This window comes from Bombina bombina, chromosome 2 (assembly GCF_027579735.1).
Source record: "Bombina bombina isolate aBomBom1 chromosome 2, aBomBom1.pri, whole genome shotgun sequence".
Taxonomy (NCBI): Eukaryota; Metazoa; Chordata; class Amphibia; order Anura; family Bombinatoridae; genus Bombina; species Bombina bombina.
Window position 1 is genome coordinate 308,962,830 of NC_069500.1, and position 24,793 is coordinate 308,987,622.

General features: G+C 35.7%; 1 protein-coding gene across 1 annotated transcript in view; it reads left to right on the plus strand.

The window, feature by feature from the left end:
• The window catches only part of MEGF10 (multiple EGF like domains 10), a 195,956-nt gene extending 179,116 nt beyond the window's left edge, over positions 1-16,840 (plus strand). Inside the window, 11 exon segments of the mRNA XM_053701632.1 lie at positions 9-155; positions 1,171-1,305; positions 1,741-1,869; positions 2,959-3,087; positions 5,290-5,418; positions 6,549-6,677; positions 7,984-8,220; positions 9,287-9,414; positions 10,814-10,943; positions 13,668-13,874; positions 16,354-16,840. Coding sequence (XP_053557607.1) covers positions 9-155; positions 1,171-1,305; positions 1,741-1,869; positions 2,959-3,087; positions 5,290-5,418; positions 6,549-6,677; positions 7,984-8,220; positions 9,287-9,414; positions 10,814-10,943; positions 13,668-13,874; positions 16,354-16,592 — 1,739 coding nt within the window. The 3' untranslated portion in view covers positions 16,593-16,840.
• The last annotated feature ends 7,953 nt before the right edge of the window (positions 16,841-24,793 follow it).

The following is a 24,793-nucleotide window of genomic DNA, read 5'->3' on the forward strand; positions in this document are numbered from 1 at the left end:
CTAAATAGGTATACATTGTGACAGTGTGTGTGCCGGTGGGCAATGGGGGCCAAACTGCTCACTCTCTTGTAACTGTAAGAATGGAGCCTCCTGCTCTCCAGACGATGGCATCTGTGAATGTGCTCCTGGATATCGAGGGGCCACCTGCCAAAGAAGTAAGTGAATACTCACTTAGTTACCATGTGTTTATTAGTTGTATAATTCATGTATAGTAGTATATTTATTCCTTGCTCTATCAGTTCCATAAACAAGTTTTTTTTAATAAAATATATATTCTGCTATAATTCCCCATTTATTAACCTGGTATGAACAAGTTCCCAGGCAGGGAACTTTTCTGCCAACATTTGCAGGAAGTAAGGCAGCATATGCTGCCAGAAGCATACGTTTTCACAGGAAATCTCTTGTGCATTCTTGTTCATTACTCTTGTGCAACAAACTGAACAACTTAAGGCTTGTCAATCATCCCAAACACATTAGTCTGTGATATTTTATATATTTCTTTCCTTTAATGTGTTCCCAGTGCTCTGTTATCTGTTAGAATATATTTAATTTTATTTAAACTGTTCTTCACCTTTATTTTGTCAATTGAAATAGCTGATTTTGCCTGTTGTATAACCATCTATACTGAAAATGTCAGACACTTAAGTACTGTTATAGAAAAACTGAAAGGTTTAGATTAAACAATGCTCCCAGAGGGAGTGTGACAAATAGATACTAAAATATTAATTTTCCACTGTTTTCTGTATATAGTGTTTGAGTAAACAGTAAACAGCTCAGCTCATTTCACTGGGTTGTGGTATCAATTAGCAGAAACAGCTATTTCATATACAAAAATATAGTTCAAGGAGCAATTTCCCATACATTTTAAACTCCACACCTGGTATAACAAGCCAGTGGAAAGAAATTAAGGGGAAACCAATTTTACAGTACAAAATCCCTTTAAGTCCGCCACCTCTTATGAATGCTGCTTCTTAACATTTGTGTGGTGACTATTTATTATGGTATAAACATATATTTTGTCTAACAAAAATAAAAAAGCTCTAACGACTCATGAAAAAATAATGAAAGATTAAATTACAGATAAACATAATATCATTATATTTTTAGACTGTATGCTGTATTCATTGTGTCTTATTAGTTCCTATAATGCAATTGTCTATTCTCTATTAGTCTGTTCCCCAGGATTTTATGGACATCGCTGCAGCCAGGCCTGTCCTCAGTGTGTTCACAGTAATGGTCCATGCCATCATGTGACTGGGCAGTGTGACTGCTTAGCTGGCTTTATGGGATCTCTTTGCAATGAAGGTGAGAAATACAGATAGATCTGTGGCTCTGCTGTAACATGACCAAATAACATTGTACTTGACAATACAAAAATGAACATAGTATACACACACACACACACACACACATATATATATATAGTCTGATAAGGGGTGAACAACCCGAAACTTCACTGTGAAATAAAGTTTGTATCACTTGATAAGACCAGTGAGTGCTTCGTTTCTAAGATTTAAATATATATATATATATATATATATATATAATATATATATATATATATATATATATATATAAAATGAATGAATTGAAAAAAATACAGTATAAGATATTGTTGAAGTCTGAGCAGTTACTATATGTGTTACATCATAATGTATTTATTTCGAAATAAATAAATATAAATGTATTATTTGCGTCATTAATGTCAATATCTTTTTATATCAATGTCCAACCTTATAGTATGTCCAAGTGGTCGTTTTGGAAAAAATTGTGCTGGAATCTGCACATGCACTAATAATGGCACCTGCAACCCAATAGATGGGTCTTGCCAGTGTTACCCAGGTTGGATTGGCAGTGATTGCTCTCAGCGTAAGTTCTTGTTTTATGAAACAAATGTATTTTAAATGCAGTGATATCATATCACCCACTTATTCTTTAATGGAAACATATTTATGTCTAGAAAGTGTAGGACTATCTATAGGATGATTATTATTTGACAAACTTTAAACATATTCACTTTTTCTGATTGCAATGTGTGGGTGAAATAAAGACCTTTACTGAAGTATTGCTCCCGTGAGTTCACATTGACGTACAGCCTATAGTAATTAGCAAAACACAGATCCAAATCCTGGTGCTAAATATTTTAAAAACCCATATCAACAATTCACAAAAAAATAAATAAATCACACTTCTGCTTTCTGTGGCATGTGCAAAGGCAGTTTACTGTGCCAAAAAAAACCCTGGTGCAAATAAATGTTCTTTGCCAGTATGGCTGCCAAAAAAAACCCTTTTTTTTTCTTTCTTTTCTTTTTAAATTTGTATTTTTGAGCTTGCCATTTGCCTCTACAAAGTTTGTGTTCCATAAAGATTCTTACATTTACCCAACACTAACCACACCTCTTTTATATGATGGGTTTGATACAAGAATATGATCTTTTGGTGCCCTACAAATAACTTATAATAATAATAAATATAAAACACAAACTTGTTTAGTTCTGTCCGGTTTAAAAAAAACTATTTTACAAGCCACAAATTTCATAATTGCTGAAAAAAATTATAATTAGAGTAATTAGGCCATGTAAATGTTTACATGTTTCTTTTTGTGGTGAGTCATGCAAAGAAGTAAAACTTTCTGTGGAAGAGACCAAAAAAAATAACACATTTGAGATATTTTTGTGTATTAAATATATCTCACTTTAATATGTTTATAGAATCATTTAAACAGGTATAATTTGAAATATGTTATATACTATTTAATTATTTTCTGAATAAAGAATTTGCTAAAATAATTAAAAGAATACTTTCAATTCCTTACCTTTCACAGTTCAAAGAAGTACAATTATTATTGCAGTTATTGTAAAGTTTAGTTGATTTTTTTAAAGTTATATGTATTCTTTTTTTTATCTTGACTTGGTCTGCCTGTAGTTTTTATGTATAAATATTATCTTTGGTTTCTAGCATGCCCACCAGCTCAATGGGGACCTAACTGTATACATACCTGTAACTGCCATAATGGAGCCTATTGCAGTGCCTATGACGGAGAGTGCAAATGTTCTGCAGGCTGGACGGGACTCTACTGCACACAAAGTAAGTTATTTATAACATGTATTGAACTTGTGAATACCTTGGAGTTTAAACAGCCATTCTAGTACTTGCATTGGAAGTGGATTCAGACAAGACAAAACTGGACATGATACAGTGATTTAGCCAAGGAAAAACATGTCATTCTCCTTATGGGTTTTTTGTTGTTGCTAAGATTGTAATATTGCCAAAGTATCTCCATTTTTTGTTAGCCCAACCAATCATATGGACAAGGAGACTATATCAAAGTAAGCAATATTGGCCTTTTTAAATAGTTTTTTTTAAATGAACTTTCAAAAGACTGTCAAGGAAAGCAGCTTTTAATGGGTGTTACTTTATTCAAAGTTATCAATCAGATGCATTTAGATTAAACAGACTAAGCCCCAGCATTTAATTAATCAGACGTAAAGTAATAAAAGACTTCAGAGGTCAGGGGGTAATCTGCTTCATTTGACCTTTGTCTTCAAAAAGGAAGTGTGTGTAGTCATGTGTGTGGTATTGAAATGCTTGTGAGTGTAAATCTTCTTGTAAGGAGCAATACCTACTGTATGTCAGAGACTGCTGAATTCACTAAGAGGTCTCTCCAGCTTCACCAACACATACAGTATGTCATTATACACATCTTGTATATATTACTGATTCAACTGTATAGAATGGTATTCTAATTTGTTTAGCAGAACAGCTGGCTTAGCCCAGGAAACTGGATACACTGGAGAAACCCCTTAGTGAATTTAGTCCAAACTCTGAGTGACACCTCTTGAACATTTCAACGTTTGTTTAACAGTGTTATGATTATTGTTATTATAATTAGTAGTAGAAGAGATAACAGTTTATTCCAACCGGTAGTAATGTTGTTCTTCACAGGCCATGTGGATGAACCAGCTGTACAGTAGCTGTTATGAGCCAGTATTTTTTGTCTATTCATTGACAATGTAAAGGTTCTCAAAACTGTGGATGCAAAGCTTCTTTAATTATTTACTCTATGTATAGGTTTTTAACTCATCATAATAGAATTATAAGCAGACTAATTCTTTGGGGAATGTCATATCCCCAAAGGAAGGCACTGTACATCTTTTGCAGAGTAACACAAAACGAACGTGTGGAGTTTTCATGCTTATTATAATACTGTATATATTATTTTTATCTCTCTGTTGCTATTAGATTGGAGATGTGGTTAGAGGGAGAAATATAATGTAAACCATTGTGCAAAACACACCAGATTTCCAAAAATATTTTAATACTGAACGGAACACTGGTTACCGCCTCCAGACTCATAGGCCTATACATAAAATATATATTTATATTGCAGAATATGATAACGTCATTCCCATATTTTAAAACAGATTTCAAATATTGAAATATTTTACATCATTCATCAGTATCCCTTTAAAAAAATCTTTATTCTTTATTACTATAGCATAACCGGTGTTTGGCAAAGTGCTCATACCATCATCTTTCCTTCATCATTTCCATCTGCTGTTTTTATTGGATGATGTGGCAGCAGCAGGGCACACAGAGTTCACATGCAACAAAAACAAAAATACATTTCAGTGGAGAGAAAGGTTTTGTTATACTGTCATGTGACGCATCACATGATTAGTAAGATCAATAACGTTCGAGTCATCATTAATAAAAGCTGCTTGTTTCAGAATTAAGAGAAGTGTTTTAATGAATCAGCACTTCCCTAATGAGTAATAGTGCCTAGTGTGATCCTTCCATTTTTCTTGCTGACACCACCTTTTATATGGTTGTTCCCTGAAATGTGATAGTTCTGATCAGTTAACTGTTTTTGTGTATGGGAAACTGGTCACTAAAGGCTAGATTTTCTGGGGGCCTTGTTACATTATACTCAGACATATTTAAAAGATAACACCTCAAAATAAAATAAACACATTTTAAGTGATAAATTACATAGGAAATAATTTATTTGTAACTAATTTAACTATTTATGCTAATCAAATACACGTTTAATTACATATTGACAAGTGTGGGTCTTCTGATGTCTGTTTTTAATCAGTGGTGCTGAGGCCACACAAGAACCATTGGAGGGCCAGATCTGGCCCTAGGGCCATAGTTTGGTTTTACAATTTAGTCATTTTCTAAAATGTGACACTTTCATTGGATGCATCCTGTCTTATGCTTTACATTGTGTTAAGCATATCTGTCCTTTTAATCATTTTCTCTTGCTTTGTCATGTTGTATCCACAGGGTGTCCATTGGGATATTTTGGAAAAGACTGTGCCCTGGTATGCCAGTGTCAGAACGGTGCCGATTGTGACCACATTACAGGACAGTGTACTTGCCGTACTGGATTCATGGGGAAATACTGTGAACAGAGTTAGTATCTAAACTAATACTGTTGTATGCTATATATTTCTGCTTATCAGTGATATGAAAAAGATTAGACAAAAACTGTTTGATTGTGTATAAGAAAATGCATTGCTTAAAGAGATACTGAACCCACATTTTTTATTTCATGATTCAGATAGACCATGCAATTTTAAGCAACTTTCTAATTTACTCCTATTATCAAATTTTCTTTGTTTTCTTGGTATCTTTATTTGAAAAAGCAGGAATGTAAGCTTAGAAGACGGCCCATTTTGGTTCAGAACACTGGATAGCGATTGCTTATTGGTGGCTACATTTAGCCACCAATCAGCAAGCGCTTCCCAGGTGCTGAACGGAAGAGGGGCCGGCTCGTTAGTTTACATTCCTGCTTTTCAAATAAAGATACCAAGAGAACTAAGAACAATTGATAATAGGAGTAAATTAGAAAGTTGCTTAAGATTGTGTGCTCTATCTGAATCATGAAAGAAAAATTTTGGGTTCAGTATCCCTTTAAGAAGGTTACTGTGATTAGTTATCATTATTAATTACTACTAATAATATATATTTCTTTTTTGTGAGATAGCTTATTTTATTATTAATGTTTTGATCTGCAGGCCAGAGTCTTGTCTATGTACTGTACTTGATAAATATTCAGAGTCCCCCAACAAATGTGTGGTCCTTTGGTTATACCAACTAATATGTAAAATTGGTGTAAAGTCTATTACCATGCAATCATCCTTTTTATAGTTATTTTTCATTGTTTATTGTAATCAAAATAGAACAATATTTACATATGACTTTATTTTGTAAAACTACTTCTTCAAATTCCCTAACAAGACACAATATAATTTTAAATTTGTCATAAAGAAATCTGTTTTCATTGATTGCAAATTAAATATTCAAGGTACAAATCTCATTTTTGTGATGCTTGAAAAAAACAAAATTTTTAGCCTTTTTTGTTGAAGAAAACAAATGAATGGCACGCATGTCCATAAAATCTTATATTTTTATATCTAAAATGTAACATTTGAAAATGTTAACTTAAGTTTACATATCTCTAGACAACCCCAGACGTAAACAAAACAACATGTAATGTATTGTGCTATAAAATTGATATATTTTTCATTCATTATTACTAGAATGTCCACCAGGAACCTATGGCTATGGTTGCCGCCAGGTTTGTGATTGTCTGAACAATTCCACATGTGACCACATCACAGGAACTTGCTATTGCAGCCCAGGCTGGAAAGGATCAAGGTGTGATCAAGGTATAATTACTAACTAAAAGATGGGAGGATTTCTAGCAAAGGATTTTTAGTGATATTCTATGTAAAATTGAGAAGTTATATTTTCTGAATGTAAAACACATATATGCCGTTCAAGGACTCAAAAAACCTGAGTGGTTATATGATGTGAATTTGTTACTTGCAATTCGATAAAATAACATGCATCAAAGGGATATCAAATTTTTTATTATATGTGGTAAAAAAAAAATATGTTTCCATTATTTATTTTGTCATGTAATTTAACTCTGAAAATGGTGTATATTCCACCTCACTGTGGTGGCTTTAGTGGATCCTGCATTCTACACAGCAATTAATTGATCAGTACAGGAGCTTGCTTACAGCTGTACCTAGGTGCTCGGACAAAATGCAGACGTACATTTGGCCGAAAGCATTCTGTCCGACGGACATTTGGCTGGCGGACAGAATGCCGAAGCATGTTCCGAGTTCTGCTGAGGGCAGATATACTCCAGAGTGCTCTGTTCTAATCAGAGAGTTGGGCGCCACAACTGCCTCTGGGAACCTAACCATGGGTACCAGCCCGCACGTCTTGTAATTCTCTGTCTGTGAAATTATCTATCTAGCGAATCTATCTATTTATATATCTATCTATTGAATCTATCTATTGCATCTATTTATCTATCAAATCTATCTATCTATCAAATCTATCTATCTACCTACCTATCTCGTGGCCTGACTGTTATCTGACAGCCACTTGTGTGTCAGACTATTATCCGTCGGCCAAATGTCCGTCTGCGAAATGTCTGTCGGCCACGGCTGTACCTAACTGGCCATAGCAAAGGAGATAAAATAAACATACTTAAAAGGATATGAAACAAAAAATGTTTCTTTCATGCTTCAGATAGAGCATGCAATGTTAAATCATTTTTTCATTTACTTCTATTATGAATGTTTTTCGCTCGCTTGATGTTGAGTCTGCACATGTCTGGAGCACTATATAGCAACAGTTTTGAAAGAATGATATCCTTTTACATTAGCACTAGGTGGCAGCATTATTTATTGTCATGTAGTGCTGCAGATACCTACATAGGTATCTATTCAACAAAAAATACCATGGAAACAAAGCAAATTTTTTTCTTCTTCCTGGAATAGAAAGAAAAATGCAACTTTACTAAGAAAATGACAATTTGAAATGCTTTTATAAGAATGTATTTTATATGCATTTTTTGGCTGATATTTACTCTGCAAATATAAAATGACATTAATGCCTCTTTAAGTAAGGGGATTGTGTCTACAGCAACTGATGCTCCTCTCTCCTTTCATTCCATAGCATCTGTAATGATAGTAGGAAGTCTGAATAGCCTGAGCAGGACAAGTGCTGCCATCCCCGCTGACTCGTACCAGATTGGCGCAATTACAGGCATCATTATCCTTGTCCTTGTTGTCCTTTTCCTGCTGACACTTTTCATCATCTACAGACACAAGCAGAAGGGCAAGGAGACAACCATGCCTGCTGTCGCTTATACCCCTGCTGTACGGGTCATGGGTACAGACTATACCATCTCTGGTAAGTTACATAAGCATTGTGTTATCAAAGTAACGTGAAATAACACAAAGATGACCACTGAAAGTATTGAAATTAGGCCTTTTATGGTTTCAGTTAAGAATTACTTGCGTGTTTATTAGTGAGTATTATTATGTATGAATATCTTAAGCAGAAACTGTGACAGGGCCACAATAGATTTTTTTATTTTTACGTTCTTGTGTTTCAGAGAATTTCCAGATCCTGCTATACCTTACTGATAATTTGTTTAGTAAATAGCAAAACAGAGGAGTATTTTGAGTTAGGCCAGCTAGGCCTGTGCCTAGGGCAGTAGGAAGTACATTTTGAGTGGTAGTTCTATGGCTTGATGCCTTTGCTCTCCTATACTCTGCAAATCATTTGTACACCAATGTTATGACAAATCTATAACCTTATTTTCTAGTGGGTGTGTAAGACCCCCCATAGGTGCCTGGAATCCAGTTGTAAGAACAATATGAGGCAAATATTAGCAACATTTTTTTGGGGGGGAGGGGGGCATGCGTGAGGGTTTGGAGGCAGAAGATGTCCCAGTGCTTAAGGCAGCACATATACTAAATACAAAATAGCTTAAAAATTATTTATATTCCCAATAAGGCACTTACTGGGCAGTCCAATCAGAGATGTTTATTGCTTTTATACCAAACTTTAATTTCGTAAATAAGAAAACATTGCAGATGTTTTGCTGGCTCTAAATCCAGCCGTACAAATGTAGCTTTAGCAACAGCCATATCACAAAAGATCTGCACGTTTTTAGTGACAGATAATTGCAGTCAACGCCAGAAGCATTGGCACCCTTCATAATTAATGGGGGGGGGGGAAATCAGGCAAACAATACGGTTCTATCACTTTGATTACGCCTCCTACACTCAAGAAGAGAGTTTTTTTTCATTTTCCATCAGTCTGCAGCCTTCATGGACATGTATTGGACATAGCTAAACTATGAAGTGTAGTGACTGATATAAGCAGGACACATGATTTGTTAGAGTGGACAGTGGTTTGGGAGATAGTATTATGCAACTCAAACTGATTTTAACTTGCTTCTGTTTTTTAGACACTCTCCCACACAGCAATGGTGGAAACCCAAACAGCCACTACTTTTCTAACCCCAGTTATCACACTTTGAGCCAGTGCATGACTGGGCCACATGCCAACACAATGGATAGGAGGGTGGTTTCCAAGGTAAAAAGAGGTCCTTAGAATAGTTCAGTACATTGAGTAGTTGTCCTGTTCCTTGTGTGTTCATCTGAATAATTCATGTCCTAAACTTAAATGGACAGTAAACACCTTGTAATTAAAAGACATTTATGTTGTGTTGCTATAGAACAACATATCATACAAGTCTTAATATTTTTTTTTAAAACAAAGTAACATCCTTTTTACTGCAATTGGTTTTCAATAGCCAAGCTCCACACAGCATTTGCCGAGCCAAACTGAGCTTTAGTTCGCAGACAACAAAGCTAGATACTGTCATAGTTAGTTTAAAATACATTGTTTTGCAGTTGTTATCTGATAAAGCTAATTAGGAACAGATGTGTAGCAGAGTGAGCCCTAAGAACAGGAAATGTATCAAATTTACATGAAAAGGGGATAAAATAAACAATAAAAATATATTGCTTCAAGGTGTTTACTGTCCTTTTCTTCAGCTGTTGCATAGATTACTTGATATGTCTTTATAGCTGATGATTTTTCATTGTGCTTGATTTTGTTATATAATCAAATAATGTTTAAACCTGGGTTAAGTTACAGTTACATAAAAAGTAATAATTCCTGCATGTATTTTCATTCCTATGTTCTTCATATAGAAGAAAATTTCCTTTTTATTATTTATATATAATAATCATTTTTTGTAAACTACTGTATATATCTATATCTATAGAAATATATACAGATACATATAGACATATATTGTATATACATTTATATATACTGTATATATATATATATATCAATTTAAAAACACACAAAAAATGTTTTTTTCTATGTGAAGACCATAGGAATTTAAAGTATTTCTATTCAAAAAAATTAAAACATATTAAAATTAAATAAAAATTATATTGCAGCTCTTCCCATTCAAACACCATGTCATATACCATTTAATTTTGAACCCATTTAAAAACTTTTTATTAATATTTAAATTATATATTTTTATTGAAAGGTGAATATATGTGTGTAATACTTTATTTTAATGTGTTTTATATGTGTTTTGTGCAACTTTTTGTTTTTAACCCTTACACTTTACTTGAGTTCCCAAGCCACTCAAAATATTCTGGTGCCGTTTCGGCTTGCTCTCGAGCACAAACTATAACTTTAAATTTGTAATACAAGCAATTTAGCGCTGTCACTGTCTCCATTGAAAGGTTGTGCTGGAGCAAAGTTGGCCGCGCTAACCGTTCTCTAGTTAACCATGGACTTGTAATATCAAGTTGCATGCTAATGTTAGTGCAGTCCAGTGATATTGGTTATATATACAGTAAATATGAACTTTTGAAGGAAATCATAAGGCAATCTGATATTCTACAAAAATTATCCCCTTGCTGTGTGCATTTATATTTTTCTCCTTTTTTGTGTGTGTATAAAGTCAAAAAGCAGCCAGCTGTTTGTGAATCTTAAAAACATTGATCCTGGAAAGAGATCCCACACTATTGATTATACTGGTACCTTACCTGCAGATTGGAAGCAAGGGGGATATCCAAGCGATCATGGCAATGGTATGAAGCTTTAAATGTATTTCTTTTTAGCAAGTACGTGTATAGTATAAATTATATTTTAAAAATGATTTGGATATGTGTTCAAATAAAGCTTATATTTTGCATTCCTTTCTTTCAACATAGTAAAATAGAATTACAATTGTATCACGCACAGACAGGGATCAGTTTTATTCCAGTCACAAAACATCACATACACAAATTCCCATAGATTAGTGCAAATATTTATTTCTAGAAAAAAAATATTTATAAAGTTTTAAACTCAAATTGTTTTTACAACAGTTACCTTTTAAACTGGTATAAAACCCAAAATGTTTTTTTTTTTTTCATGATTCAGTTAGAGCATAAAATATTAACAAATATTAATTTACTTCTATTATCAAATGTGTTATCCTTTGTTGAAGGAGCATCAATGCACTGCTGGGAGCTAGCTGATCACATTGGGTGAGCCAATAACAAGAGACATATATGCAGCCACAAATCAGCAGCTTGCTCCCAGTATGATTTTAAGCCTACCTAGCTATTCTTTTCTACAAAGAATATCAGGAGAATAAAGTGAATTAGATAATATAATTAAATTGGAAAGTTGTTTAAAATTGTATGTTCTATAAGAATCATGAAAGAAAAGTTTTTTGTTTCATGTTCCTCTAACTGAACTAACCATGAAATTAGTCAGTGAATATCATAGGTAGGATGCTTTCCTTTAAACTGTCTTATCTCAAGCCTTGATATTTAAAAATTGGGCAGATGCCTAGATTGCAGTGTAAATGCTTTATTTGTCTATTATTCATTTTTAATTCTAAAAATTGGCCATAATTTAAAATAACATTTCAAATCCTTTAAAACTTATATAAATAAATCTTTTTATCATGGATAACAATTGCAATACCTGTATTTCCCACTCATTTATAGAGAAGGGATTATTGTTCTAAATAAATATCTTGAACTGTAGTATTTTTTTTCATATGGGTGATGGATGTTAATATAAAACGGATTTAAAGGAAGATAAAACCCTGTGAGATGTTTAATTTATCTCAGCAGAGTTAATAAGATAATCTTACAACAACGCTACACTGACTATTAATCTATATAGAATTTCTATAGAAACTTCAACTTTACACTTGTTTCTTTAATATTCAGAGATAAGCATAACATTAGATAATTATGTAGTTAACAGAAAAATAACAAATAATTTGTTTTGGTGATATTTAAAAGCTTACACAATAGTAGATCATTATCAGATGTCAACCTGGGGATACCAAATTACGGTCTTGTCAGAGGCATAGGGGCATATTTATCAAGCTCCGTACGGGCTGGCTCGCCGGAAACAGAAGTTATGAAGCAGCGGTCTAAAGACCATCGCTCCATAACCTGTCCGCCTGCTCTGAGGCCGCGGACAGACATCACCAGAAATCAACCCGATCAGATACGATTGGGTTGATTGATACCCCCTGCTAGTGGCCGATTGGCTGCGAATCTGCAGGGGGCAGTATTGCACCAGCAGTTCACAAGAACTGCTGGTGCAATGATAAATGCCGAGAGCGTATGCTGTCGGCATTTATCGATGTGCAGCGGACATGATCCACAATATCGGATCATATCCGCTCGCACTATGATAATTAGGCCCCATAAAGTTTATCAGGACCTCCCAGTTTACAAGCTTTTATAATGTGAGTGAAATCAGAACAAGTGCATTGTAGGAAAAGAGCAGACTATTTTTTTTAGAAGCCATAAAAACAATGAGAATGATATAACAACACATAATTATCCGTAAGAGTGAGTTGTGCACTTCATTGAGTAAATATCAGAATGTCAAGGACATAAACACTGAATTCTGAAATATTCAAAATGAAACTTAACAGGATTGGATATCCTTTGTTAAAGAGTAATATTAGATGATTTTTTTGACTTTACTGTCACTTTAACTATATGCTGCTAGACCTTTATTACAACACTAGAATTTACATGAATGATTAAAAAATAAAAACAAATTGATAAAGCAAACTAATTTATTCTTCTCAATTCACGCCTTGCAAGTTCTTAAAATGATCAACTCAAAAAGAAAATCCTCAGTTGTCAATGCCATTTCCATTATTCTACCCATAAAGTTATCACCTATTACAGAAAATTATGTTTATTATAAAAATTAAGGGACAGTAAAGTTAAAATTAAACTTTCATGCTTCAGACAGAGCATGCAATTTAAAAAAAAATATCCAGTTTACTTCTGTTATCTAATGTTCTTCCTCATCTTGGTATCCTTTGTTGAAGAGCATACTTAGGTATGCTCAGACACAGCAATACACTACTGGGAGGTAGTTGCTGATTGGTGGATGCACAAATATGCCTCTTGTTACTTGTTCATCCGATGTGTTCAGCTAGGTCCCAGTAGTGAATTGCTGCTCCTTCAACAAAGGATACCAAGGGAATGAAGGAAAATTGAGAGTTGTTTTAAATGATATAGTCTATCTGAATCTTGAAAGAAAAATCTGGGGTTTAATGTTCCTTTAATTTTTTTTATTTTTTTTTACACTTTTTCTGTGAAAAAAAAAACTCTCTTCTAAATCATGATTACATTTGACCTTTGCAGATTCCATCTGTAATACTACTAAATACAAGGGAATACAGTGTACACAGGAAATAAATAGCTATGTATACTCTCTTTCACAGTGGAACCAGAGGTTGATAAATGGAAGCTAAACTGAACTCTTTTTTCTTCTGCTCCCAGGTCTCCTGAAAAGTTCAACATATAGCATTAGCAGTTGCTCATTGAGTAGCACTGAAAACCCTTATGCTACTATCAAAGATCCTCCAATTCTTCTTCCAAAACACACTGAGTGCGGATATGTGGAAATGAAGTCACCAGTTCGCCGGGATTCAGCTTATGCTGAGATCAGTAATACAAGCTTGGCCAACAAAAATGTTTATGAAGTTGGTAAGTAGTCATTTCACCATGTGTTACAAATTGGCATAGGGATAGGTAAGACAACACTCCAAAAGCTTTTCAATGGGTGTGTCGCTGAACTGCTAAATATTGCAGTGCATATTTTGCTTATAAAATTAGAGGGCTTTTATTTTGTACTAAGATCTTTTGGAATGCAGTGATTCATTTTTGATGTATAAATAAAATAAAATGACTGATGTCTCTTTAACATAAACTCTCATAACATCATGAAAAGGTACCCCTTGTAAATTACATGTAAACGATAACACCATTTTTATATTGGAAAAATATTGGATCACATTTAGGAAAATTCGCCATATGATGCATGGACAACATTAACTTCAGCAATCCATTCGACCACAAGTATAATGAGTAAATATCAACAACAAAATGGACACATAAAATTCAACAGCTAAAGGCACTGTTTAAAGTGCAAAACGTTCCTTTATGACATATTTGCGAGAATTTCGAAATAGTTTGGAGTAATTCTATTATGTTGTACACCTGCAATACACTGTGACACGGCCACTAATGTCCTTTGTCAAATTATATATGGAAATATGGTCTAGATTCATTAAACCTATATGCATTACTCTTGTATAATCTGTAGGTAGTAGACAGGATAGAAATGTACATATGTATATGTACGAGATATCACATATATGTCTAATGAGATCTGTAGGAAAAGAGAAAGTGAGCATCATGACTATAGCGCATAGAAATGGCATTTAGCAATCTCATTACAGTATTTCTTTTTATTTCATACTGGCATTTTTGTGATTGTAAGTTTCAGTTGTTTCTTAAACAGGAGTTCTATCTCCAGTTGTGTTCGTGATTGGGATTTAACCATTCCATTTCATCTAGTTTATTGGCAACCGAGATTGTTTGCACAATCACTTTTTCCATAATCCACAATTTGCAATATCTTCTTCCAGTAACAGATATTTTCCAAAGAAAAACATAATTCTGTACAGTACGGTTTGGAACTTTTTGAGCTATTTTAAAGCTTTTAAGATAGCGGTTTCACTATTTACAGTATAAGAGCTGTTAAAATCCCATTATAGAAGATGAAATACATTGCAGCCATTTTCTTCTTATGAACAATAATTTCCCACATTGTTCTAAATTTTTTAAAGAAAAATTTAACCAAATTGGAAAATGGGTTTTCCCAGCTAAAAAGAATCTCAGTATAGCCATCATGTCCATATACAAAATGGCATTCAGATTGTTAAACATTTATCAAAAACACCACCTTTATCAAACTCCAAAACATACACATGGACTCCATTAACTGTGCCGTTATGGAGACATGGAGGCTGAATATTGTGTGAGTTATCAACATCAACTGTGTTTGACTCTCGAAAGATTGTAATCGTTTTGATTTAAAAAAAAAAAAAACTAAAATAAAAAACCTGATGCCATTTTTTTTTTTAATATTGAACGAAGAGAGAATTTTTTTAAGATTGGAATGACCCCCAAATAGTGTATCACATTAATTTCAGAAGCATGATAAGGGTACCTCAAGCAAAAAAAGAAAAAAGATTGGGAGATAACAGGTTGGCAAGGTTTTTTGCTGATTAAAAATAATGTCCAACGGTTAAAATATAAACTAACCAACGTAAAAAAAGTAATGAATGCAAATATATACTGCAACATCATTCTCAAATTATCAGTAACAGAAATATCATTGGTATCAGTATTAGAAACTGAAATCACTTTAGGTTTTCTCCTCTAATTATCATAATAATGATCACAGAGAATATATAAACACATAAATACATATCTATTATGCGATTTTAGCAAATCAGGTAAATTATTGAGTATATAGAAATAGGGGTTAAGATTAGGTTTTAGGTTGGGGATAGAGTTAGGATTAGGTTTTAGATTAGGGCTAGGGTTAGGATTAAGGTAAAGGTTAGGGGATACTGTAAGGATTAGGGCGACAGTTAGGACTAGGATTAGGGCATCAGCACTAGGGTTAGGATCCTTGCGACTCTTAGAGGGCGACGGTTTAAGGTTATTGTAAGGTATCGCGGCAAGGGTTAGAATTAGTGCTAAGGTTATGGCTAGGGTAAGATTAGGGGTTAGGTTTAGGATAAGGGTTGGCTCAGGGCCAAAGTTAGGTCTAGGATTAGGAGCAGGTTAGGTCTTGGGTTAGGATAGGGCCAGGGTCATGATTAGAGTCAAGATAGGGATAGGGTTAGGATTAAGCTAAGGTTAGGGCTAGGGCTAGGATTAGGGCCATGGTAAAGGGCTAAGGGTTATGATTAGGGTCAAGATAGGGCTAGGGTTAGGATTAAATCTAAAATTAAATATAGGATTATGGCCAAGGATCGGGCTAGGGTTATAATTAGGGCCAAGATAGGGCCTAGGAACATGAATTCAACAAAGTTTTTTGAAGGGATGCACTCTTGAAATGCACTTGATTTAAAATAATGTCAAGTGCTAAATTTTTCTTTTATTATTGCAGAACCTACTGTGAGCGTCATCCAAGGAGCATTTACTGCAAAGCCAGCCAAGAATCTATCATGACCTTCCAAAGACAGCCACATTCCATGTCACTATGACTTGCTACCTGTGAGAGAAGTACTTCAACCACCAAGAAAGAAGAAACCAGCGAGTGATGGGCACAATGGATTAAACTGGAGTATACTGCAGCTGATCTCTGCAGAACTATGCCTACCTTCTTTAGACTGGTGCCCAGCGTGACTACTGTGTTTTTTGTTTTGTAATGAATGACTTACAAGAGTGATGGGAGACTGAATGTGTGCCTCTAAGCCAAGGACTCAAATGAACTTACTAACCAGAAGACATGGGCCGGGTTTTGCTACCAACTGAGGAACAAAGGCAATATGTTAAAAATGACTTCTCAGTTTTATGTTATATTTTCAGTAAGTCTACTATTTTCAGTAATTAACAGTATATTACAATGACTTAGGTGCTCATTCATTTTGGTGATTTTTTATACTTCTACCGAATTTGAACTGTCTTTGATTCTCTAATATAGCAACAAGGATCTGTTGTATTTTATACAAACTGGAATGATTTACATTGTAATCTTTAGCAATAATATATACAATCAAGCAATCTAAAAGTAAGTGTTAAGCAATAATTTTTAAAAGCTTTGGCTGCCAAAAGGAGCCACAACACTCTGTAATGTGTGGCTGTATGCTTTGGTAGCTAAACAGTTAATATTGACCACTACTTGTGCCACTGGTAAATAAGATTTTATAATGTGTGTGAAGATCTCATTATTACATTTTTTTATTTTAGTTTAATTTCAGTATTAACTGTATTTATAGAACTTCCGTGAGGACGATTTGATTCATTCATTTACATGCAGCACTAGGAAAATACTTATGAGATCTTTAAAATACTGCTAGTATTCTAGGAAGGCACTGCTGGAAAAGCACAGGCTAATGGTAAAATATTGTGACACTAGGCTGAAGAGGACTGGAGAGCTTCTTGTCCTTTTTGGATCACAAGTGTCACCAAAGCCTTTGTATATATCAGTATCAGTAGATAGCAACCCATATTTCTAACATATTCAGGCCATAGAAATCATGTTTATCCACAAACCATTAGTTAAATTGTCAAATTGGGGAAAAATATTAAAAACAAAACAAAGATACACTAAAGGAGATTTCAGACTCTTTGGAGGACACCTGTTTTTGTTGTTGTTTATTTTTTAAATACTAAATTCTTGCTGCAGGTGTTTTAAAGAGTTCTTAATGTTGTATTCCACTTAAAACACTGCATATCAGCATTTATTTGTAAAGATACCTTTTGATTGTTTATTTTTTCATCATTGCCAGAGTGAGAGTGTATTGTGAGTAGGAGTGTGTTGGAGATTAGCTGATGAGAATATGTATTATAAACACTAGTACAAATAGTGCCAACTAGAAAATATGGAAAAAATATATATGTGCAAACTTTCTAAAATGGCACTTTTTCATTTTTGTAATAGTCTGAGTAGAGGGCCGTATGCTTAAGCGGGTCTTTTGCATAGCGCTTATAATATTATTTTCCCATACCACTATTTTTTTTTAGTACAATGCACCTTGATTAAAGGTTTTGTATCTGTCTGTTCTGTTAGTCTTGTTTGTAAATACACCATTGAAGCATTTTAGCGCACAGGAAACCAAGAGAAAAGGAGGATAACATAATTACTATTAGAATGCCAAGCTTCTTATGCTTCAAATTATTCAAATGATTTCTGTATAATGTGCCAGAATTTCATAGGTGGTAACTTACAGCCCCCCTCCCCAACTTTTATGTTTTTTATTGTAAATGAAACATTTTGTGTAGCATGATATGTTTTCCTGTTTGAGTGTGTTATTTTTAAATAAAATATTTCAGATTTCATATATAATGGTTTAGAGCAGGTTAGGTGCACAAACTAAACCAAGTGCCAACAAAGAATCTCTCATCTAAAAATTCCATGAAGCCCATCCAATGACTATAGAAATCCTGCTGGGTCTTGTATAATTGCTCACAATGTTATGCAATAAGAGAATAGGAATGGAGACAATGTTATTCTACAGGCCCTTAACATATACTGTATGCATACCTGTTTATACATGAGTTTATTTGGAATTTGATAATACATTGAAGCCATACATGTGATCATTTTGTACAGTAAATGTGGAAATAAAAATGTTATTACAACACGTGTAATATTGTTGGCTAAAAGTTTTGGCAATTTAATTTCTGTACATGCATGTAAACCATAATGCTGTTCATCTGAAGGCGTTTCCAGAATGATAAGAATTAAATTGTTGGGCCAGTTTATCTAGATGGTTGTGTTAACCTATAAAACTATATTCATGCACAAATAAGAATATTATATACAATACACACTACTAATATTTGTTATTGTCACTAGAAAGCATTATCAAAACGACTGTTTCTCCACTTTCAACACTCTTCTCCCGCCCCCCACCCCCACCTCCTAATACAACTTCTCTGTCAGCTCAAGATTTTGCCAGCCACTTCAATAACAAAATCGATTACATTAGAAACTAAATCAGCTCTCAGCATGCTTTCAGCCTCTCACCCCCCCTTTAAAAGCTTGCAATGAACCAAAACCCACATAGCTCTATATTTAGCTCTTTTGCCCCTGTTACTGAGGAAGACGTTTCTGCACTTATACTGCGCTCTCACCTCACTATCTATCCCCCTCTACCCCACCCCCTCACATCTACTCCTCTCCCTCTCTTCTACCCTTATCCCCTATACTCACACACATTTTCAACCCTCTCCCCTCAGCACTGGTATATTTCCATCATCTCTAAAACATGCACTGGTCACACCTTTTATTTAAAAAAATCTCGATCCAACCTCCCCATCCAACTACTGCCCTATTTTCCTACTCACGCCTTGCCTCAAAGCTTCTTGAAAAGCTAGAACATGCATGCCTATCCCATTTCCTCACATTACACTCCCTCCTTGACCCCATTGAAAATCTGGATTTCACCCCCATCACTCCACAGGAGACAGCAATCGTTAAGGTTACCAACAACCTACTCACAAGCAAAATCCAAAAGTCACTTCTCTCTGCTTATCCTCCTTGATCTGTCTGCAGCCTTTGATACTATTAACCACCCTCTTTGGCTCCAAACCCTCCAATCCTTTTGCATTTGTGACACAGCCCTCTTGTGGTTCTCTTCTACCTGTCCAAACCGTACCTTTAGTGTAGCCTTCTCTGGGGCTTCCCTCTGCCCCCGTTACCACTTTCTGTTGGGATACCCACAAGGCCTCTTTCCTCGGCTCCCTTCTCTTCTCAATTTACACGTCATCATTAGGTTCCATAATAAAGTCCCAAAGGTTTCAATATCATTTGTATGACACTCAAAATCTACATCTCTGCTTCAGACCGATCTACTTCCTTGCTAACACCCGTGTCACATAACTGTCTTTCTCACATCTCTTCCTGGATGTCCTTCTCACTACCTTAAGCTAAATCTCTCCCAAAACTGAGCTCCTTATTTTTCCCTCCTTCCAAAATCTCCACCCCATATCTCTATAACTGTTGACAACTCCATCATTATCCATACCCCGCATGCCCGATTGTCTTGGGGTCACACTTGACTCAGATCTTTCTTTCACTCCTCACATTCAGGCCCTTGGATAAATCCCTGCCGCTTCCACCTTAAAACATCTCTAAAATTAGACATTTCCTTACATAAGACACAACTAAGATTTTAATCCACTCTCTCATCCTTTCCCACCTTGACTATTGCCAACTCCATCCTCTCTGGTCTCCCTAGCTGCCGTCTAGCTCCTTTACAATCCATAATGAATGCTCCTGCCAGGCTGATCTTCCTTACACGTTGCTCTTTATCTGCTGCACCTCTCTGCCAATCCCTTTACTGGCTTCCTCTTGCCTCCAGGATTGAACACAAAATTCTGACTCTAACATACAAAGCCCTCAACTGCACTGCTCCCCTCTATATCTCAGACCTTGTCTCCAGATACTCTCCCTCCCCGTCCCCCTTCGCTCTGCTCATGACCTCCTACTCTCCTCCTCTCTTGTTACCTCTTCATATTCCCATCTACAGGACTTCTCCAGACTGGCTCCCCATCTTGTGGAACCCTCTACCTCTCTCCCCTAGTTTTGAAAGCTTCAAGCACTCCCTAAAGACTCTTCTGTTCAGGGATGCATACAACCTACACTAACCTTTCCTAATACTAGTTCCTCTCCTCCATTTGCTATCCACCACAAACCTCCTTAGAAAGTAAGCCTAAAAGCCCTACTGCTTGGAGATCACCTTTCTTTACAAGAGCTGACTACAACAGTGCAACTCTAGACAGGGCCCCTCTATTCATTTGATCCCAGTAATTGCTTGTATACCGCCTATGTTTATAGCGCTGTGTGAAATCTGTTGGCGCTCTACAAATAACTGATAATAATAATAATAATTATCAGCAATAATCAACGGTCAACTTCAGAAATAATTGCTTCTCATCCTTTATCAGAAGGCAGCACAAAAGCCTCACAACTTAGCTCTTTAGGCTTTTAATGCTCTTACACATTTTTTAACTTATTTATTGAGCTGTGTTTGCATATTTAAAAAAAAATGTTGCATCATTTTTTGAGAAAAAAAAAAAAAGAGTATGTATACTTGTAGACTCCTCTGTTTAGTTTCTTAACAGTGTTTTCCCCTTGTGCTCTATAACCACTTGTACAGCTACAGAAGATAGATATTTGCTCATAAAATCATGGAAAATACACTACATGGCCAAACGTATGAGGACGCCCCTGTTAATTATTGAGTTCACATGTTTCAGACACACAAAATTGCTAAGAAGTACATACAATTCAGCACATAGCCATGAAATCTCCAAACAAAAAATTGGCAGTACAATGGGTTGCACTGAAGCGCTCAGTGGGGGGTTAGTTATCAACGCGTTCTACTTTACCTGCCTTCGCCGGCCCAATACGCCCGCCTAAGCTTGCCTCACATCGCCGCCGCGGAACCTGCAAAAATTCGCCTAAGTTATCAAAAAAGCTGTCAAAAAGCCACGCACCAATTACGGGGCGATGAGCAGCGGATTGTGAGAGTTATCACTCATCCCGATCTCGCTGCTCTTCGGCTTTTTTACAGCTTTCTTGCTAGCTGTCACTAAGGCACTCACACTAACTACACTGTTTCTACCCCCTCTAACCGACGCCCCCCGGAGCCCCCCGCAACTAAATAAAGTTAGTAAACCCTAAACCGCCGTTCCAAGACCACCGGCCGCAACTCTTATAAATGTCTTAACCCTAAACCGCCACTCCCGGACACCGCCGCAAACCTACATTATAACCTATTAATCCCCTATCCTGCCCCCTCTATACCGTCGCCCTCTCATACATAAAGTTATACACCCCTATCCTGTGATCCCGCACCTCGCCACAAACTAAATAAATAGTTTAAACCCCTAACCTGCGCTCCCTGACCCCGCCGCAACTATAATATATGTATTAACCCCTAAACCGCCGGCTCCCGGACCCCGCCGCAACCTATATTATATTTATTAACCCCTAATCTGCCGCCCTACACCGTCGCCACCTATAATACATTTATTAACCCCTATCCTGCCCCCCACTACACCACTGCCAATGTAATAAAATTATTAACCCCTAAACCTAAGTCTAACACTAACCCTAAACACCCCCCTAACTTAAATATTAATTAAATAAATCTAAATAATATTTCTATTATGAACTAAATTAATCCTATTTAAAACTAAATACTTACCTTGGAGGATAACTTCTGCCGCTCCGGATCTCCTCTTCGGTTCCATCGCTGCTCGGCTGAGTGAAGATGACTCAAGGTAGGATGATCTTCAGGGGATTAGTGTTAGGTTATTTTAAGGGGGGTTTGGGTTAGATTAGGGGTATGTGGGTGGTGGGTTTTAATGTTGGGGGGGTTGTATTTTTCTTTTACAGGCAAAAGAGCTGTTTTCTTTGGAGCATGGTAAAAGAGCTTTGAACTTTTTTTAATGTAGAATAGGGTAGGGAATTTTTTTATTTTGGGGGGCTTTGTTATTTTATTAGGGGGCTTAGATTAGGTGTAAGTATCTTAAAATTGTTGTAATATTTTTAAAATGTTTGTAACTTATTTTTTTTATTTTTTGTAACTTAGCTTTTGTTATTTTTTGTACTTTAGTTAGTTTATGTAATTGTATTTAATTTTAGTTATTTGTAGTTAATTTATTTAATTAATTTAATGATAGTGTAGTGTTAGGTTTAATTGTAACTTAGGTTAGGATTTATTTTACAGGTAATTTTGTATTTCTTTTAGCTAGGTAGTTATTAAATAGTTAATAACTATTTAATAACTATTCTAACTAGCTAAAATAAATACAAAGTTACCTGTAAAATAAATATAAATCCTAAGATAGCTACAATGTAATTATTAATTACATTGTAGCTATCTTAGGGTTTATTTTAAAGGTAAGTATTTAGTTTTAAATAGGAATAATTTATTAAAGTATAGTGTAGTGTTAGGTGTAATTGTAACTTAGTAAGAACAGCGCAGAGGTGTCAGATTAAAAATCCCTTTATTTAGAACATGGGGATCAACAATGAACACAACGTTTCGGGGCGGTCCCCTTAATCATGTTTAAGGGGACCGCCCCGAAACGTTGTGTTCATTGTTGATCCCCATGTTCTAAATAAAGGGATTTTTAATCTGACACCTCTGCGCTGTTCTTACTATTTGATTGTGGGCTTGGCAGTGGCCCACGGATGTGTCAGTTTTCCGGGTTATAGTGCTGGTTCCTGTTGGGATTTTGTAATTGTAACTTAGGTTAGTTTTTATTTTACAGGTAAATTTCTCTTTATTTTAGCTAGGTAGCTATTAAATAGTTAATAACTATTTAATAGCTATTGTACCTAGTTAAAATAAATTGAAAGTTACCTGTAAAATAAAAATAAATCCTAAGATAGCTACAATATAATTATTATTTATATTGTAGCTATATTAGGGTTTATTTTAAAGGTAAGTATTTAGTTTTAAATAGGATTAATTTAGTTAATAATAGAAATATTATTTAGATTTATTTAATTAATATTTAAGTTAGGGGGGTGTTAGGGTTAGTGTTAGACTTAGGTTTAGGGGTTAATAAATTTATTACAGTGGCGGTGGTGTAGTGGGGGGCAGGATAGGGGTTAATAAATGTATTATAGGTGGCGACGGTGTAGGGGGGGCAGATTAGGGGTTAATAAATTTAATATAGGTTGCGGCAGGGTCCGGGAGCGGCGGTTTAGGGGTTAAACTATTTAGTTGCGGCGAGGTGCGGGATCAGCAGGATAGGGGTTAATAACTTTATTATAGAGGGCGGCGGTATAGGGGGGGCAGGATAGGGGTTACTAAGTATAATATAGGTTGCGGCGGTGTCCGGGAGCGGCGGTTTAGGGGTTAATACATTTATTATAGTTGCGGCGGGGTCAGGGAGCGGCGGTTTAGGGGTTAATATGTATAGAGTAGCTTGCGGTGGGCTCCGGGAGCGGCAGTTTAGGGGGTAATACATTTATTTAGTTGCGTCGGTGTAGGGGGGACAGCTTAGGGGTGTTTAGACTCGGGGTACATGTTAGGGTGTTAGGTGTAGACAGCTCCCATAGAAATCAATGGGATGTCTGGCAGCAGTGAACTTGTACTTTCGCTATGGTCAGACTCCCATTGATTCCTATGGGATCCGCCGCCTCCAGGGCGGCGGATTGAAAACCAGGTACGCTGGGCCGGAAAAGTGCTGCGCGTACATGCTAGTTTTTTGATAACTAGCAAAAGTAGTCAGATTGTGCCGCACTTGTGTGCGGAACATGTGTAGTGACGTAAGAATTGATCTGTGTTGGACTGAGTCCGGGGGATCGAAGCTTACGTCACAAAATTCTACTTTTGCCGGTCTCTAGCCTTTGATAACTAAGGCGAATCAGCCTCGCCACAAATACGCTGCGGAATTCCAGCGTATTTGAGTTTGACGGCTTGATAACTAGGCCCCAATGACTTCAAACCTGGCACTGTCATAGGATGCCACCTTTGCCACAAGTCAGTTCATTACATTTCTGCCCTACTACAGACAAGATTTGCTTGGAAGGGTCAGCAAAAAAAAAAACCTTACCTGTGAACTCATGACAAAACTCAATGACTAAAGTATGCAACAAACAAACAAACTCATAGACAAGCAAGAGGCACTTTGGAACCAAGAGCTGTTCTGGTGAAGTAAAAATTTAGCTTTTAAGCTATGTAGCAAAGGCATTCTTGGAGAAAAAAGGAAGCATTTGAAGAAAACAAACAACTTGCCAACTGTTAAACATGGACAATCTGTTATGCTTTGGTGTTATGTGTCTGTTAGTGGCACTGGAAATATAGTAAAGGAAGAGGGAAAAATAGATTCTTCTAAATAGAATTAAATCCTGAAAG